This window comes from Notothenia coriiceps, unplaced genomic scaffold, assembly GCF_000735185.1.
Source record: "Notothenia coriiceps isolate Sejong01 unplaced genomic scaffold, NC01 NC01_scaffold00005785, whole genome shotgun sequence".
NCBI classification, from domain to species: domain Eukaryota; kingdom Metazoa; phylum Chordata; class Actinopteri; order Perciformes; family Nototheniidae; genus Notothenia; species Notothenia coriiceps.
The window spans coordinates 402494-422413 of record NW_011338486.1 but is presented as its reverse complement, the minus strand read 5'-3'; the positions used below and the strand labels follow the sequence as shown (position 1 = coordinate 422413).

The 19920-nt window shown below is 41.5% G+C and overlaps 1 protein-coding gene across 1 annotated transcript in view; it reads right to left on the bottom strand.

Annotated features, from left to right (window-relative positions):
- The window catches only part of LOC104943176 (semaphorin-4G-like), a 36249-nt gene extending 22645 nt beyond the window's left edge, over positions 1–13604 (bottom strand). The window contains exons 1-8 of the mRNA XM_010768512.1: positions 13406–13604; positions 8226–8522; positions 3668–3816; positions 2391–2453; positions 2203–2301; positions 1956–2049; positions 1763–1876; positions 369–523 (exon numbers count right to left, since the gene is read on the bottom strand). Coding sequence (XP_010766814.1) covers positions 369–523; positions 1763–1876; positions 1956–2049; positions 2203–2301; positions 2391–2453; positions 3668–3816; positions 8226–8373 — 822 coding nt within the window. The 5' untranslated portion in view covers positions 8374–8522; positions 13406–13604. The remainder of the gene's footprint in view (positions 1–368; positions 524–1762; positions 1877–1955; positions 2050–2202; positions 2302–2390; positions 2454–3667; positions 3817–8225; positions 8523–13405) is intronic.
- Positions 13605–19920: the final 6316 nt, after the last annotated feature.

Below are 19920 nucleotides of genomic sequence, written 5' to 3'. Positions count from 1 at the left end.
TACTTCATTGAAAGATTACTTCCTTTTAACGCGAGAGAAAAACAAGGTCATTACACTGTACAGCGAGTCATTACAATTCTTAAGTCCTTCCTGAGCAACAGGCCATTCACATCGTTCACGTTTTAGGCAGTAGAGGATGCTAAACAGTCTCTCCCCCTGCAGTCATCCATCCCTCTCACTCTGAGCCACACTGACTCTGCACACCAGCAACACACTCTGCCTGTTTCAAATGCATTCCCCATTCAGCCCCTCATCTATTATAGCAGCCGCTCCTATCATCAACCGAGACTTCACTCAAGCTATTCTGATGCAAGGCTCTGCTCCCATGCTGTAAATCATATCCTGCATCTTTTTAAATCGGCACTCACCTTACAAACTCGAGCCACTCGGGCCACCCTGCTGTGGCTGTAGGTCGTCGTCTGCTCCTGGCTCTTCTCCGTGAAGAAGTAGTAGATCTTATCATCATCCCCCGTGCTGCTGCTCAAGCTCTCCCTCACCAGCGCCGAGCCCACAAAGTCGGCCTCTGTATGGGAGGAAAACACATATTTCTTTCCTATTGACGAATGCGTTAACAAAGCAGCTGGCATGCTGCTTGTATGACCTGAGAGTGGGTATTGGAGTTGCCCTGAACAAACTATTTATGTTATATACTACCCGAGTTGTTTCACCAAAACAGTCAAATGTGAGAAAAATGTCGATAAGGATCTTAAACTAATCTGTCGGCTACTTCTAAGATGGGGGAGAGGCTTTTAAATCCAAGTACTAAGACATTTTGAATCCACTGAACAGATGGTAGAGCGATAAAAGGAGATGATGCTAGATGCTTCAGTTATCTGCAAAACACCACATTTGTTTGACTATTTCATCCCTAAACTAAGTGTACTGTATGGAGGGAGATTTTATCAAAAAATAAGTGGCTGCAGTCAGCTGGGGCTTTGTGAGGCTGTACTTATCACCACATACAGTATGTCTAACTGGTGGTATTAGAGGATCAGTCAAGGGATAATATAAGTCATTAAATAAAATTTGGACTTAAACAAAATTGTGAGTGTAAGTTGTAATGCTTTAAAAATGTGTGAAGCAACGGGTAAGAAGTAAGCGAATGGAAAACATGTATTTTAAAGTGGACCTATCATGCTATATTTGAATAATATATTGCAGGGCCATACCTATATAAAACATGTCTGTGAAGTTTTTTTTTCAAAATACCAAACAGATCATGCATTTTAGCCATGCCTCATTTCGCTCTATTTGCTTTATTCCAGCCCTGTCCTCACAAGGGCTGATTCTGTGGTAAATGAGCTGCAGCTGACCACGCCCCCCTGCAAAGGAGGGGGGTGAGGCAGGAGCGTCATGTTACCATGCTGTTACCATGCTGTTACCATGCTGTTACCATGCTGTTACCATGCCACGCAACCTCTCATTCCCCTGATAGGTGGAGAGTTGCCCATATAGGCGGAGCACCCCGTTTCTGGCGTCAGAACAATTTCAAATCTGGATCAGTCTGTATCAGATCTGTTGCAGCCCCGTTTTTAGAGATTTGGGTATAGAGGAAAAGAGAAAGGGTTGTGTTTTCTGACCTTGGTGAGTTCCCTGACACACCGGGGACACATATTCATGTATAAAAGACGTACAAAAGTGCATTTAGCATGATAGGTCCCCTTTAGATCAAGTGATGAAGAATCAGGATCTGAGTTACTGTGGTTACATTAGCAGATCTGCCACCATAACATGCTAGTATTATCCCCCGAGGTTAACTCACCATTAAGCCAGCGTGTGGGGGCGTCCTCTGTCTTCAGTGTGGGGGACGGAGAGAAGTGCCGTATATCTGGAAAGCTCCTAAATTCGTACTGGGAAGCTGTATACATCTGCTGGTCTGAAGGAAAATCAATGAATTAGCTTCTTTATTGTTTTGTAAAACTCTGGAGGTGACTCACAACTCCTGAAAGTCTTACCAATGATGAGAGCAGTGTAGCCTGTTGTCGGGCCGTATGGACATTTGTCTCTGCCTTCCTCAGGCTGAGAGGGCATCACAAACCTCTTCTCGTCCTAAAAAAAACATTTGTGAAAGAGAAATATGTTCAACCCCTTGAAATCAGCCATGAGGAATAACAGAAAACCCCCACATAATTCCGATAAGAAATCAAATATGATATATACTCAACAACACTGGAGGTGTTGTAATGTGTTGCATTGACATACTATGTAAGCACAGAGGGGTCTGAAGGCATTCGTCCCACACATGTAGAGATGAGTGGAGTTGAACCTCTGGAGGAAGCGAATGTGATTAAAACACTCCGTCTGGAAGAGGAAGAGAAAGTCAGAAAACATATTACAGTGAGGAATATCAAGTAAAAAGACTTCAGGAGAAAGAACAACGAAATGCCTACCTTATTGTCTTTTCCCTTGAGCAGACACTGACGTTTTTGTTCGGGGGAGGCTTCCCACTCAATCTAACACACATCACATAACATACAGTGAGACAGAAAGAGGCAAGTTAGATGGTTTCATATCACTGCCCTGCATACATTTGAGCAGAATACATCAGATAAACAAAGACTAATCTCTTTTCTGCTTTAATAATTCATATAATTAACAATTCTGATCTCACAACCAGCATCGGAATTTACTTTGTTGTTGGACAGCAGTATATTTGTGTACTCTTATGTAACAGAGAAAATTGAAACGTATTTAAAGGTGGCAACGCAGAATTGTTTATGAGGGAGTGACGCACACATCAGCAATTATACTTTATGACATACACCAATGTTGTATTAACATAATTAGCCTATCAGCTTAACGTCAGGTTGTCGTCAAGTAACAAACACAGCGGCACGACAAATGAAAGAGGATTTTTTTTAGCCTCTACTGGTGCTTAAAGAGACGGTCAAATTTAACGACATCTTCCTGCTTAACAACAAGATCAATGCTGCAGTCCAGGAAAGCAAATATAAGGAAATGGAAACAGGCAGCGTTGCCATTATCAAAGGACATGATTTATTATTTATAAGTCATTTAGATTTGAGTTCTAGTTGACTTGGTGACGCCAGGCGACACATTTATTGATCAGTGGAGGCGGGTAACCGTGGCTTTCTGCATCTACCCTGCGCAGAAATACAATACAAGACCATGATGAAAATCAATCAATCTAAAAATAGCAGCTGTTCTACTCTTCTGGTTTATGTCTGGAATGGAAGCATTGTTTTTGGAGTAACTCCTGATGTCATGAGATTTGAAACCAGCCTCTTGTTTGTTGGTTCTGTGGGGTGCTAAGTTAAAACTGCCAACACTGAGTTGAGGTAGTATGCTAAATACTGTATGAATTAGAAACTATTTCTGTGTCAACATGCTTCAACATTTGGATGACATCAACACAAAAGCTGTATCTATTTCAAGTTACAGTGAGAACATACACTAGTTTGTGTTTCTTTTCTCATTAATATGTAGTTTATGCAGCAACATGCTCCTGTGGGGAAACTGTGAGTAATTGTGTTTAAAGTAATCTGACTACACACACAAGGGGTGTCTTGGGAATAAATAGTTTTTCCTAAAATGAGATTTGGTTGCCTCAAAAAGTTCCTGCACTGTGGAATGCAAACGAAGCCGTGGCAGCTATAGCTTGAGGAGGAGCACGACCTGCAGCATCAGAGAAACAAAATAAACTCACAGTGAGAGCAGAGCTGGATGAAATGTCAGAGGCATTCAGAGCGAATACAGCCCCCCGGGCCCCGACGTAGAGACGCTCACCGTCAGCCTCCAGCAACATGGTGCTGTAGTTGGATGCAGACAACTGGAAACGCCTGCAGCCCTGGAGACCTGAGGAGAGGAGAGGAGAAGAGAAGAGAAGAGAGGAGAGGAGAGGAGAATTGGATTGTAATGAATGTGATCTTTTGTAACCCCTTGGCTGCTTCTGCTACATCTATTTATTAAAGCAGCCTCTAATGTAATTTACAAAACACATCAGAGACATCCACCACACAGGCTGAATCACCAATGAAATGCACTGAATAGGAGTGTGGGCGAAAACCAATAGAAATGTTGTTCCAGTCTGTCTCCTTTTATTGTTCTTCCTCAGAAATCAGATGATATGGAGTATTGGATCCACTGTGTGATTTGTGGACAATGCCATTGTCAGAAACAGCCACTCAGTCTCATGGCTACACACACACACTGCCACCTGGGCATTTCTCAGCACAAACACTGTCCTCTGCTGCCATTGATTATGGGTTGTCTCTTTGGGAAAACTGTGGGTTAACAAAAACAACTTTTCAGAGAAAAAGCGTCCTCTGTTCACATTGGCATCTTCTCAGACACTCAAGATGTTGACTTTTCATTCTCTGTAGGGAGGATGGAGAGATACGGTGTCATGTGCGCGTAGCTATTAACAGAACATATATTCATCTGGATTCTGATGGATCATTTCAACACAAAAAACCTAGATATTCGTACACTAACCCATCCCAGTGAATGCCTTTGGAAAGCCCCTTAATATACATACAGTTATTTCCATCAGATACCTGACAGTATGAGGATAAAAAGGAGCAATAGAAATCTATTCATCTTCTGTAATGGCTTTCTCGCTGTATGATTGCCAAACGTCAGAGCAAAGCGCTAAGAAGGCCCCGCTCTTTGAATCTCAGGGACAAACTTTAGAATTTTTTTTTTTAAGACTGCTTGAAAAAACGATTCTATTAAACTCCATTATACTGCAGCTGCATAGAGAATTGCTTTACAGTATATGACCTCAACGCCCCCTGTGTTTATTCAGAAATAGGAAAAATACACAGTACCAAACAAAATGGGAAATGCAAGATATATTATCAAGAGCTGCTTTTTGACAGATGCAACATTTTAGGAAGACATTTCCTTTATGCCTGTTTCCTGGTGTTCCATCATCAAAACAACCAAACAAAACAATTTTATTTTCCTGAATTTCTGTTTTAAAAAAAAAAAAGGTAATAACAACAAGTGTTCTGTCCCCCAGGAACAGGGGGACAGAACACTGAGAGCACAGCAACCAAGGTTACAGGTGTGTGTGCTCAGTCAGGACAGTTTGAACTGATAAACTGGGTCAAAGTTATGGACCTTTGAAAATATTTCTCCAACAATTAGGTTATAAACCAAAATAATGAAACATTTGGGTTAAATAATGGCGATTTATGAAAAATCAGAGATCACCAAAGTTCACAAAACTCCTCCTAAGGGGAACATGAAGATAGCCACACACAGAGAAAATGAAACATAACAGGACAAACAAATTCATTCAGCATCACTGAACATAAATGTTTTCACTTCATGACAAGTCATCCAATAGTTATCACTAGTAGCATTAAGGAAAATACGTTTTTTTTTTTGGTGGACCATTTCCATACATATTAGCCCAGTGGGGCATTAATACATCTCCTTACACATCTTATGGCTCCAGCATCACAAACCAAATGTTCTGCTTTTCTCAGTTTTATATATAGCTCTATATTGCCCTGACCAGAGTGAAATTAAAACCCAACCATGGAAGATTCAAGTTAAGGGGATTATGCTCATTCTACAGAGCTCCACTGAGGAAGAGGTAATGAAAAGAGGCCCAACACAACATCAGAGGTCCACGTCGACTTAATGTGGGTTTCTGTGGTTTGAGTTTTCTTTGCTTTGAGTGCATGTCCCCCGTCAACTTTTCCACGCTATATTGGGATGCATCTGTTTTGACAGGACCAGATACTAATGAGGTTCACTCATACAAACACTCAGCAAAGAGACATGCTATACAGCACACATACATACAGTATATAAACGCGTGCAGGACATATTTATGAAGTCACTGGCTGCGATCATGAGATGTCAGAGGGTTACGTAAGTTCTAAACATACGATCGTTCATGACTCCACTTAGCTTGTGTTAACATGACACCACTGGCAACACACACACACATTATAAAGAACAGCTAGGCATGTTAAAACCACAACATCTCCAACTGTGAAGTGACCAAACAGAGAACATTACAAAACAAATGTCTGACGTGACTTATGCTGAACAGGCTTCATTATCAGCTGAGGAAACCTAAAAGCTAGTCACTTCTACTGCCTATTGTTAAATGCAGTAGCTCCACTTGGCCAAAAAGAAAAGTGTTGGCCTTCTTGAAACCTCAGCCCCTCAGCATCCTCACCGAAGACTGCATGGTTATGAAGTACGCTTTCATTAAGATTCCCATCAGCCGCCGCAAAACACAATCCTCTCCTCTAACTTCAGCAGGAGTCAGATTCCATCCAAGGCTCCTCCTGAGTGAACAGGTGTTTACTTGTCCTCCTTCATTCTCAGCAGGAGGAAGGAGAGTCTTAGCTTTATAGGATTTTCGGAACAATAGCTTTACCTACGTGATACGAGGTCCTCATTGTTAGTGAGGAAAATGCATTACAGCAGAGACAAAGCCTGGGTTTTTCTTCTGTGTAATCCAAGTATTAGAACACACATCGCCTGACAGCTGGAGCCATGTAACGGAAAACTACCTCACAGAAAGTGTGACGCAGCAATGGAAGATTTATTAACTGTATTTGACAGCACATTTTAGCCTTAGCTTATAAGACCGTGCAAGAAAACACCCGTTTGATTCATTCTATGGGAAAAGAAAAAGAGGGCAGAGAGACGCCCAGATGATATTATTTACTGAACAAACACTTGGAGGTACCTCAGCTGATCAGCAAAGTACACAGTGTTCAGACACACACACACGCAAGCACACACACTCGCTGAACCTCTAGGTGACTGGCTGTGACGTGACAGCCTTATATGCGAATTCACACTCCAGTGTCAGGGCTTGTTTACAGTTTGAATTTTCTGACGGGCGGGCCTACGGGTGGTTCTGAATAAGTAAGCCACAGACTGTTATTCCCCCAAAACAATTGTCAGGTTGAAATCAGTGTGTGTATTGTGAAGGCAGATTCAACAATCTTTCCTTTTTTCACAACCTGCTAAATCTTAGTGTTTCCAGCGTTTACCCTCATGAGCACTGGAATGTATCAAATCGTAAAAATTGTGTGTGTGTTTGATTGAACTACCCCACACAGGTTTGGAGGAGTCTTTGCTTTTTGGGTTGCTAAGAAACAGAGATTAAATGGATTAGAGGTAAGTTTGTATACCAAAATTTTCTCATCGGGAGGGGGGAAGAAAAGGAAACAAAGACTTGAGGTAAAGGCGAGGTAATGGGATTAAAAAGAGGGCAGTGCAACCACGAAAAGTACAAACTAATGAAGAAAAAAATGGAGGAAAAGAGACAGAGCTTAGGGGCAAAGGTAGAGGGATTGATGGTGGAGGAGGGAGAGTGGAGGAGAGTGACGGAGCTGAGTCTTGGAGGAGGACCTGTGGGAGGGAGGTGCACTAACAGATGATGTACAGAAACAGAGATAAAGGTATCAAGAGGTTTATAGAAAGAGGAGGGGGGAAAGATAGATAATGAGTGTAAGTGGGTAATGTATTGTAAGAAAGACATCTGTTTAGACAAAGGGAAGATGAAGTAGATCTTATAAAGTGAATTGCAGCCAGCGAGTCAAAGTGGAAACGTGAGAACATGTCTGTGTACCAACAATAAAAGTACAGGATCAGATAACAGCAGTCTTTAGAGTAGAAACAAACACTTGCCTACACACACAAACAAACAACAAACATACTGTAAAAGGCCGTTTTGCGCCATACTACAACAGTTGTCATGGTAACACTGCTTATGAACTTCCTACAGTGGTGTCAGTCTCCCTGATGCTCCGCAGGGATCCAAGAGTAAGCTCATCACTCATCTGCCTCTATCTCTGTAACACCTCGGCTTACAAGCCATCACTCATGCAGGGTGAATGGAGAATAATCACAGTTTGCTCAAAAGAAAAAAGATTTACAGAAGAGGCAGGTGTCAGAATAACCAAGCAGGTATATGTGCAAGCTATCTTTCCATTCTTTTAACGATGGACAAGAAGAGGAAGCTGTGTCAGAAGAGCGGGAAAATAAAAGGAAACTGAGATAAAGAGGCACCTACTACAGGAAGAGGCTGAGTAAATAAAGAGTTTCTACACCTGGTCTGAATGTAAAACACAGCATTAATAAGTTATGAGTCATATTTAGGTATTTCACCAAAACCAGATAGAAGTTTGAGGGTCAATGACCAGAAAACTGAAATTTGACACACCATAAACTGTTCATAATTATGCAGATTTGAGAAAGAAACAACTGCTTGTGTTTGTGCTTACCGCTCCGCAACACGGTGACGCGTGGAGTCACATCCAGGTCCAGAGGCGTTCTGAACGGGTACCCCGCTGCAGCACACACACAGCAGCTCAGCAGCAGGAGGCGCATCGCAGAGGATCCAGCCCCCCGCATCTCCGTCCAGCGTCTCATGGGACACGCTTTCCGACCACGGTGTTCCAACTCAAAGGCTCTCACACAAACATATTCAACCTACGACTCACTCCCACACACACACATGCACACACACTTGCTGGCACTGGCAACCTCCCTCACAGTGCTGTGGACAGGACCAAAGGAACCTGGAAAATAAAAAAAAAACAACAGTGTTAGTAGTCATGTCAAAAAAGGAAGAAACATGTGGGCACTATGTGGGCACTATGACTGCAAGTGTCTACTGAAAAGTAAAACAAGTCAAAAAGAAGGATAGCTGAAGTTGAGCAACACATTAAATAAGCTGAAGCGGAGGATTTCGTAAGATGACGACAGAGATACGAAAGAGACACAAAGGGCATTTGCTCAATAACATATTGGGGGGTTTTTGCAGATCAATGGTGCTGTGTGAGACTGGGGCCGGCTCTCTGTGTTGCAAAGTATTGCAGTGTGTGAGCAGCAGCTAAACAGTCTAAACAAATCATTGTAATTATCATTAACCAAACAAGGGCTGTCAAAGAGAACAACATGCCGATATCACACAAACACTTGAGGATTAAACTGAGATGTGGAGCACTCCAGATCGATAAGGTGTGAAACCAGTTCAAACTGCAGACATACCTGAGGAGCAGAATCCATGAGGATAATGACTGTGAAGTGTGGTGTGTGTGTTCGTGTTGTGATGTGAATGCCAATGTCGTAACTGCAGGACGAGAGCTTATTTTTTTATAGAAGTGAAGGAGAGGAGGAGATTGAGTGTGTTTGTGTCACCATCAGATGCACCAGCGCACACACCAACATTGGAAATACATGTCCTACCACGGTGCATCACTGACCTTAACCACATTCATCTGGAGGAATGTTAACGTGTGTGTGTGTGTGTGTGTGTGTGTGTGTGTGTGTGTGTGTGTGTGTGTGTGTGTGTGTGTGTGTGTGTGTGTGTGTGTCCTTCACTGTCCAATAGGTTTTCGGACAGCAAGTCTCCATCTCATTAGGAATTTTTACATTTTCGAGACGTCTTAAAATTCTTTGAAATCTGGGATTAACGGATTTGTCAAAATAAATGTTCCTTGCGTCATTGAATGCATCGCATTTTAGGAGTGCATTTCTGTCTCATCTGTCAAACAGTAACCGTACATTTATCGCTCCCTCTCTATTTCTCTTATAGTCAACCTTCGTCTCTAACGTAACGCCTCACCAGTTTCAAATGTAAACAGTCACACTCTTTAGTGCTTTCCTCTCCTCTCTGTCACACTAAAGAGCTGAACATCCAAGCAGGCTGCTTGCTCCTTCTATCACATGCACGTCACACACACATACACACTAAATCTATTTACACACACACGCATGGATGCAATAAAAAAAGAGTTGAAAAGTGAAGCTATTAGCACAAGTGACCCTGACTGCTAGCTCAGAGAAAGTCAGAGCAGTCCCTCAGGGCTGACACCATGACAACGGTCGGCTTTTCATAATGTAACGGCGACACACACAGCAGCATGCAGGTGTGGAGGAAAGAGATGTACTGTTAGTTTAACAGTAGGCAGTAACAGGAGGACGGGCTGTAAGTACTGTAAACACTGATGATATTATCACCTCTTACCACTGCTCCACCCACAGGACACAAGAACTATGTAAGACTTTCATGGAGTGTTGCACTCCTAAACACTTTATATGTGAACTTTCACAAAAAACAACTTCTTACTACACCTGAGCTGGGCCAGCGGCCAAAAAGCCATTGTAGTCACAAGTTATATCGTCAGAAACAAGAACACAAAGGCATTACTAAAAAGATACGTCAACATGAGTAGTGAATTTGTTTAGTGCTGAAACATTTAACTCATTCGTTTTTTGCATTAAAAAAAAAATGTAGTTCTTAGCAGCTGAAGGTTAAGTCTAGGATGTTGGAATACACCTGCAAGGAAGAGCTTTTAAAAATCAACCCTAATGGCAAATCATTTTGACAGAAAGGATGTTTGAGATAAAAGTCAACTAAGTTTTCAAGCATTGATAGATTTCAGATGTCAGCAAAGGGATATCTCCACTTTACTGGAGTCAACAAAACAATAGAAAAGCTAAGTATTCATTTCTCTAAGCATCAGGAAAATCTCAAAACACAGTGATAACAACACCGCTTTCTCAAGTTAATGAAATGTAGCCATTTAGGAAATAATACTTTTTCACCAGACTAAATTACTTTTGAAATGTTTTTATGGCTCCATCTTGTTGCCAGGATGGAAATATACTTTGGGGACTCCAATTACTTCAGTCGTAGACTCTCTGTCAGGATGTGCTGCCTCTCAGAGGCGGACTGTCAAACATTGTAAAGGTGTGTCACTCCCTCCCAGTCTTGTCGAAGCTTCCCTTAAAAGGTGGCAGAGAAGGGGCACTTAGGGGCTCTTCAGAAGTCGTTTATCCGACTGATGCACATCAATTCTCTCAATCGGGCTGTCAGGGTCTAAACCCTTCCAGTCAATCAGTCTGTCAGTCAACCTCAGGGGTCTTATAATCCCGAGAGGAAGAAGAATCTATTGCAGCGATGCAGGAGGTAAAATGCTAGCGGAAAGTCCAGCAGCGCAGAGCAAAGGGACAGTAATTGTGTCATTCTCAATTCTCTTTTATCTCAAATCCATTACTCCCAGCTTTATCAGTGTACCCCAGACCCCTACATGCAGAAGCTTTCAATACTTAATTGGCCACTGAGCACACCAGTCGAAACATGTTGAAAACAAAGTTAGGGCTTACCCAGAGGAAATCACAGAGACTCTATCACTCACTACCTAACCTTTCTAATCTGACTGCCTTCCAAACACACTGCCAGCTCTCAGTCCCATGACATCTTTTCACAGAGATGGCTTTTATCAGGCAATTATAAAGTTACTATTAAACCTGCCTGAATGCAAAAGATTGGAGCACTGCGGTGACAGCACCATCAACAGACCACGATTGTCCGTAAGAACTTGAAACTCTCTGTTTTTGAGTTGGATATGTGTGTGAAAGAGACAAATAGTAGAAATGATGACAGCCAAAGCCATTGAGCTGCATGCATACTGCTTTAAAACACTTTTGTTTCACAGACAGACAACAGGAAGCCCACTGAATTGAACCTTAACATCCCACTGTAGCTTTATGCTTTATACAGTCACATTGTGAGTGCAACACTAGGCTCTTTAAACAGAAACTGTAGTTATCTGACAACACCACAAACAACATTGAAACTATTGTAACTATCATTTATTTTTGTGCACAACACAACCTCACAGCTCATTTGTTTGAATCTTTCCGCAGCTGGTTCTCTCTGGGTTTATGGCCGTCCAAATGTGGCAATAGTTTAGAGTCTAAAGTCTAAGATTCTTGTTTTTTAGGTCTCTAGAGAGAAGTTTAGACTCTCCAAAGCCAGATTCAATCTCACTCAAAAGCTTACACTCCATTCAGCCATGTCAGAGAATCCCACATTTGCCTCAAAGGGCTTCTCAGTCTGGGCAGAAAACACCACCTTCACTCCTTAGGGTCAGGATATTTTCATTGTGAATGCTGTTAGGTAACGGCTTGGCAATTACATTTAAATATAGTGTAGTTATTTCGTTGAACACAAAGTTGGAGGTTTGATGCCTGGATGTTACTGTCCGCATGTCGAGGTGTCATTGATGAAGATACTGAGCCCCAAGCTGCTCCTGATGGGGAAACCCCCCCCACCATTTGTGTGTGAATGTGTTTGTGAATACGTAAATGAGAAGCACACCTTCATTTGGTGAGGACAAAAACAACAGAGGATGAATTCCATCTCTACTAAAGAAAGGCAATAGAAATGGCAATAGTTAATGTGAAGCTATATTTGGCTCTTTTCTGCTGTAATAAATTTACATTTTCTCTCTTTGGGACGAATAAAGGTATTCTGATTCTGATTGGTGAACAGACACAGAATTACAATATTATATAAACATGTATTTGGTATGTGGAACAACTGTTGTGATTTTGCAGAAGAAAAAGCATGTTTGCAGTGTGGATAATAGATTGCATTAGGAAGTATTATGGTTGCTTTATTCAACTGTGCTAATCCCAATGAGTGGCTGCAGCTGAATATTAAGTTAACAACTAAAGGCATAGCTGAAGTCATTATAAAAGCATCATTATTAAAGACTAACATTTAAATATGGGCTGAACTAGTACCCTTTGAAGAATGGGGGAGAAGCATCAAAGGCACTATCTACATAACAATTATTTACTTTGTGTCAAATGGCAGCATCTTTGCATATTTGACAAGCCTTTCATCCACTTGCCATACCTCTACGCCTTGTTTTCTTTAAAGACCAAGCAGGTAGATGTGTTCACTGGGTGTCCCTTTACATGGAATGATTAGATCATAGTTGTAAAGAGTATCAGCTTGGACAGGAAACGGCTGATACCCAGATTCAACAGATCAATCATCTCTTCATACCTTCAACATCATCACTGTATGTTTAAAGCTGATCTACTCTAACCACAGCTGTTCTTCTTGCCTCATGTTTTTTATATGAATCACAGGCTGCAGCTTTACTTTGCATATTGCTCAGTTCGCCCACACGGATTCAAAGTAAGTCCACTGAACCATGTTGAGCTGTAACGCATTAATGCAGTAAAGTGAAGCAATAATTCACATAATGTGTCACTGGGTGTTTCAAATGCAACAATAAGCTACTTTTACACACATTAATGACAAATTCCTTCCCCAGATAGGCTTACACCTGTCGGAATTGGTGCAACCATCCGGCAAATTCCCTTATAACGAAAACGAAAACCAACCCCTTATTTGATGAGGGTAAATATCATAATCAGTCTTAATAGGACCATTTAATAACTGTCATAAATATATTAGGAGATTGCAAATAGGCTGAACCACGGCGAGAAACGAGTATACCACACCACTATCACTGCATGGACACAGTAGAAATACTTTTTAAAAAAAGGTATCACGAAGATACACTCACTACTAAGAAAATAGATTTTTCTGTGGGTTTTATCTAACAAACGGTCGTGTCAAGAAAGTGTGCCTCACCTGAATCGTGTTCAAATTCTTCGAAGAGAAAGACACTGAGCTCAAAATAATCCAGGTGGACTTTAGCCGCAGAAACACACTCTCAAACACACTCAGTGAACGCCTCACAGCACTGACAGCGGGACTCTGGTTCCACTCGTCCTCCGTCACAGGTGGCGGCCCGCCCTCTCGTGACGCTCACTTTGTCCCTTCTTTTTTCTCAACGAACCTCTGAATTAAGTATTCCGTTCCTTTTTTGTTGTTATTTAATCATAACTGGTTCGTTGTACCACTTCTATGCAGTGTGTAACACGAGCTGCAGACAGCGTGATGACAGTTGTGAGGCAAAGTGTGAAAGGTGCACCGATGCAACCTATCCATTCAATGCTCCAGTGTGACGTCACAGTGACCCCTTGCGCGCGCAGAGGGAAGTGCACCCAGCCAGGTGTGCTGATTATAGAGTCATCTGTAGAGTAGGACTGCTCTGCTGGTTACATTTAAACAGAGGTGGGAGAAATACTTCAGTAAAAGTAAAAGTACCAGAGTGTAGAAATACTCTGTTACAAGTAAAAGTCATGCATTCAAATGTTACTAAAATAAAAGTACAAAAGTATTGGCATCAGAATATACTTAAAGTACCAAAGTAAAAGTACTTATGCAGATTGGTCAATTTTAGAATAAGACATATTATATGTTTTGATTATAATTGTTGATACATTAAAGTGTTTATCAAAGCTGGCAAAGGTGCAGCTAGTTTTAATGACTTTGTATACTGCAGGGTAGCTAGATACTGTAGTGAATATTACTCCAATGTTAATTATATTTCACATCATTAATCCAAATGTTTAAAGTAACTACAAGTACAAAATAAATGTAGTCAAGTAAAAGTACACGATTTACCTCTGAATTGTAGTGGAGTAGAAGTACAAAGTAGCATAAAATGGAAATACTCAAGTAAATGTATCTCAGAATTGTACTTAAGTACAGTACTTGAGTAAATGTATTTAGTTACTTCCTACCTCTGAATTTAACCAATGTGCCTTTGATACATTTGTTAAATATTCTTTATGGAAATATTCAATAATTACAAGTAAGTCATAGTTATACAGTAAAACACAAGCAAAATAACTTCACACATTTACTGGTTATACTGCAAGACATATTTGGAGAAATATGCTTTTAATCATTTTTATGTTTTTTTCTTTTTGGAAATACCAACCACTTCGAACAGTAATTGTCCACAGCTATTTAAACACCACTAAGTTTAGGGAAATAGGCTTTTACCAACATTTTTGGTGATTTTCTTCCTCTGGTACGCTGGCCATTGGGGCAGCTACATCACTCTGAGTTGGTATGGAAACCAAAAGCAGAGCTGTTTTAAAAATATGTTGTATGGCGATATAAAATGATAAATTACAAAAATGTTTACAGAAAACAATGGATGTTTGAACCCTGAAGTCCATGTAGCTTTAGGTTTAATTGTTTTCTTTATTAAAACACTTTTGTGTCAGATTCACGTAACACTGTTTCCCTGCCTGACACTTCCTCACATCCTGGAAAAATATTATATTTAGCATTTTGACTTCAGGTATAATTCTTGGTCCAGCAGATCTCATATCCCAGTAAATGTGGCTGTTATGTACGCAGGGGCTCAACACTTAATGAAGTTGCCTGTGAGGAAAACCATCTCCATCCCTCTCCCCTGCTCCTATCCTCATAGGAACACAATTCCAATGAATAATCAGGCCCATGAGGAGATACATAGTCATTATACTGCATAAAGTTACAGTCACAACCTAGATCAGATATTTATCTCTGTGCAAACCCCCTGCAGGTCTTCACATTGCTCATAAAACAAAAAAAGGCTTGTGTGCTGCAGAGATTATTAAGAGCTCTGATTATGAAGAGAGAAAAAACACCAGCTATCTGTCATCCCATATACGACTGCGTTCTCTGATTTATACAGAACTTTGAATCCATTATAAATGTATTTATTAATTATAAATAGAGTTAGTCATATTCAGGGGCAGAGTTGATGTTGAAGTCAGCCTTGTGTCTCCATTTCTCATTGCATTTCCGCAGGAAATACACACAGTAAAGGGCCAAAACCTTTAGCTGCATTAACCCCATACAACTGAGACACAACAGATTAACGATAGAGCTTATTGAGGAAGGAGTGTCCCTGTTGCAGGTTACCATGGCAACAGGGGTACCTGAAGGACTGGTGGTTTGTGCATGTATGACCATACAGTAAGTTATGGATTTGTTTCATTACAAGGTGAAGAACTTATGGTTTTCTCCCTATATGTGCCTGCTAAAAATAACAATACAAATGTATTGAAGTGTTTCACTCTGTCTGCCTCTCTGTAACAGAGATCTAAGAGACAGCAAACACAGCATTCAGACATAACAGATTATAAGATAGTGAATGTAGAAAATGTTGTCTGTTGGTGCAGCACTTTGGTCAGGGATATATCAACAACCTGCCATGAATTCTTTTTTTTTTTCCAAGTCTTTTTATTTAATTATAGTGTACAGTAGTTGATGCCATTTCATTTATATTGTAATATCACAGTACACTCACTACACTTCCCCCTCCCTCCACCCGCACATGCCCACACGGGCGAAACCAAATTAAAAAAAATAATGCTTATCGATATAACTTAAACAACAGAGTCATGAAAAAAAAAAAAAATCAAACGAAAAAAAAAAAAAAAAAACCCACATCAAAGTAAAACAAACAGATAATTATACAATTAAATACACAATACAGCGACAATATAGACAATGACAACACAACTAGTATTTCCGGCCGTCAGGAAAAATAGCCACAGGATGCACCATATATTTTCCAAATAAGAAAACAATGGCAACCACAGAGCTTGAAAGATATGTCCACGATTATATTTTTATGTTCCTTTTTTTACTTTACATCTCGGACATTTTGGAGAGTTTTCTTTGGAAATTGTATGCATCTTTATGGGTGTGAGGTAAAATTTGTTGAGAAATTTAAAGTTTGCTTCTTTGATTTTATTGCTTGTGAATGGAAAATGTGTTCTTTCACAGATATTCCGCCAAGTAGTTTCATCTATCTGTATCATAAGTCCTTTTCCCAGATCTTTTTTAAAGTTGGAAAGCATGAATGAGCTCTTTTAGAAAAAACTGCATTAAATTCTCTAATTTCACTTTGATTGTGCTCGATGACATCAATATCTCCTCCTCTTCCAACAATCCCGATCTCAATTTATTGCCTTTGGTAATTGATTGGAACACGTTCCTAATTTGCAGGTATCTGAAAAAATCCTTATTTGAAATGTCATATTCTGCTCTCAAATCATTAAATGATTTCAATGTTATATCTTTGTGAAACAAATGTTTCAATTGTTTTATACCTGATTTCGTCCATTTGTTTATATTGATTGACAACAAATATTTGCTAAGATCAGGATTGTTCAAAATAGGAGAAAAGATACCAAAGTTAACATGAATTTTTTGTACAGTCCCTCCAGGCTAAAAGTGTATTGACCACTGTAAAACATTTGGCCATATGTTTCACCTTATTGAAATCTTTAACAAATATAAGAGTTTCCACTGGCAACGGGTCAAAGACGTTGGCTTCTATCTGAACCCATAGTGAATCTTCCCAGAAACCAAGATAGTACATTTCTTAATTGAGCTGACCAGAAGTAGTGTTGAAAGTTGGGAAGACCAAGACCCCCCATGGTTTCTGGTTTCATAAGAGTAATTAACTTGATTCTTGGTTTTTTATTACACCAGATACATTTTGAGATGTGTCTATTGAGAGATTTAAAATAATCAGCGGATAAATAGCGTGGTAACATTTGAAAAAGAAAAATACATCTCGGTAGAATATTCATTTTTATGACATTGATTCTTCCTAGCAGTGATATTGGTAATGTGGACCATTTGGATCAATCCTTTTTGATTTTGTCAATGAGCGGATTGTAATTCTCTTTAAACAGATTATCCAGGTGTGGTGTTATATTTATTCCTAGGTATTTAAAGCCACCTGGTGACAAATTAAAAGAACAAGACTTTTCCAGATTTGCTGTTGGCGTCATATGTAAGAAACAAGCATTCGATTTCTTAAAATTAATTTTATATCCTGAGTATCTTCCAAATTGCTCTATCGTGTCGTGCAGATGTGGTACTGAATTTTCTGGGTCTGTTAAGTAAAGAATGATATCGTCAGCATACAGAGACATTTTGTGTTCATCGTTAATCTTCACTCCTTTAATACTTATGTTGTCTCGCACACATGACGCCAGTGGTTCAATTACAATTGCAAAAAGCAAAGGTGACAGAGGACATCCCTGTCTTGTCTTTGTCCCCCGGGTTGGTGAGGTGGAAAGAAATCTGAGGGAACTGCAGTACGCTGGAGAGATCGCTGCTGTTAGGAGGTGGGTTGGTATAAATGGGATTTGACCCGACTCTATGGGAACCAGGGCGCGAGAGTGAATCTGGTCAAGATGAGCAGAGAAGATGGCACTCAACCGCAGAAAAGCGGGGCGTCGCAGCATCGAAGGACAGAGAGCGAGGGATGCGGCGTGACGCGGGTGTGTTGTCCAGATGGTTGTAAATATGCGGAGAAGGCGGTCGGTCCGGTGTATATTGAGTCAGAAGAGATATGTCCGCGGGGTGGGACGAGAAAGCCTGCTGCTGATCGTAGGAGACGTAATATAGGTAGAGTCAGATCATTCGAGATCGTTGGTGCTGGTGAATGATTGGGGATACATGCCGGCCCGGTGATGAGATCATGATCAAGGAGTGGCTGGATTAGGGCTGAGGAGGAGAGGGAAGACAGGGGCGAGACGAGGTCTTGTCCCGAGGGCGGGGGGGTATGGGTGGAGTCAGTGAGATATGATGCGCGAAGGATTTGGGGGGCGAGGGTGGGAGAGAGTGGTGCTGTGTGAGGAGACAGGTGTGTAGACCATTGATCGAGGTCAGGGTGGAGGATATAGTTTGGAAGTTCAGGGCTCCAAGAACGAGGAACCAGCTGGCCCTGGGGCGTTGTGGATTGTACGTAGCGAGGTAGGATGTCATTGCCCAGCATGAAACTGCGTGCTACTTCGTGGTATTGGATGAGCGAGGTTAGGCATGACTCTGGGGCGAAGGAGCGGAGAGGGAAGGATGAGGAGGGTATGGAGGTGAGGGTGGTGGCCGAGTTCATCTGTGAGCTAATCACAGTGAGGAGTTTGTGGATAATTTGGTTATAAGATCATAAAAAGTCTGGAGGTGCAGCGTGTTGTGGGTGAGAGCTACGCGCCCTTGGGCTGCTAGGTCGCTGTCGTTTATGATTGATAGGCAAGTGAGTGGTTAGCGCGCGGTCGGGGTTTATCGGGGCGGCGAAGAGGTTCGAGGTATTATTTGTGCGAGAAGGGATTCATTTGTGTTATCGTATGTCATTTTGTTAATCAGTATTTTAAGTTTAGCTCTGGCCTTGTGTGTGAATTGCTTTCCAGTGTTTATTCTGTTGGGATGCGCGGGGGATTATGAGAGGTACTTCACATCTGCTTACTCTCTTTCATCTTCTTGTCTGAGCCTTAACATTCACGTTGGCAGAAAGATGTGTATGAGCATAATAGGAGTCCTCTTAAGTAGCCTTTCGCCAGTCGGTCCCCAAATTAATAGTGTCGGGAGTCGTATTTAGAGGCTGCGTCATGTATTGGATTCGTTGGTATATAGCTACCTGTATCGCCAGTTCACATGTTTGAATTTGGAAATGTTTTCGTCTCTTAGGCAGGTAAGGAGGCGTTATCAAGAGTTCAGGCGCGGCGGGCGCAGAGTGCGTCGAGCTCTCCAGAGGAGATAGTTAGGGGGGATGCGAACGTCAGTTGCGGCGGTGATCTGAAATATTGGGAATGGAAATCGGAATTTGTACATTATTCGGTTACCCTATGCATGTATGTGGGTCTGAGGGAATAAAAAGGTGAGATAAGTCTGTATTCTAGAATGATAGAGTTGTGGCGACATTGAAAAGAAAGTGAGCGTGAGCGCTCGGGGTTGATTAGTGAGCCATACGGTGTCGAATAAGGGCCACATTGCTGCACGCAAAGCCGTTCCTAAAGACCTTTGAGCGATTTTAAGCGGGTAACGATGCGGTTGGCTCTTTGGGACGTGGTAGGGATTGGATGCTGGAGTGGGAAGCCTCGGCGCTAAGTTCAGCAGGGCAAGACCTATCAGCTGGCGTTGAGTTGCAGAGGCGTGCTTGCAATAGGGCCGGCTCCTTCACTTAAGGCATGATAGGGACGCCACCCCTCACTAGCCTATCACTTCCGCGTCCAGTCCACTCGAAGGTCCTAATCCATTCGCGACCCGTTGAATCGCCCGCTAGTATAGCTCTTCCCCTTTTCAATCAGCTGTCTTCCCAGGTGCAACGTGCTAAGCAGCAGCAGGGCGTCGTCCCAGCTCCGTGGAGGTAGGTATATTCATCAGCTCCGCAGTCTTGGCGTATAACGGCTAGCATGGGCGCGGTTCCCATGCTAGTGGTTCTAGCCGGCCACCGCAAACGCCGG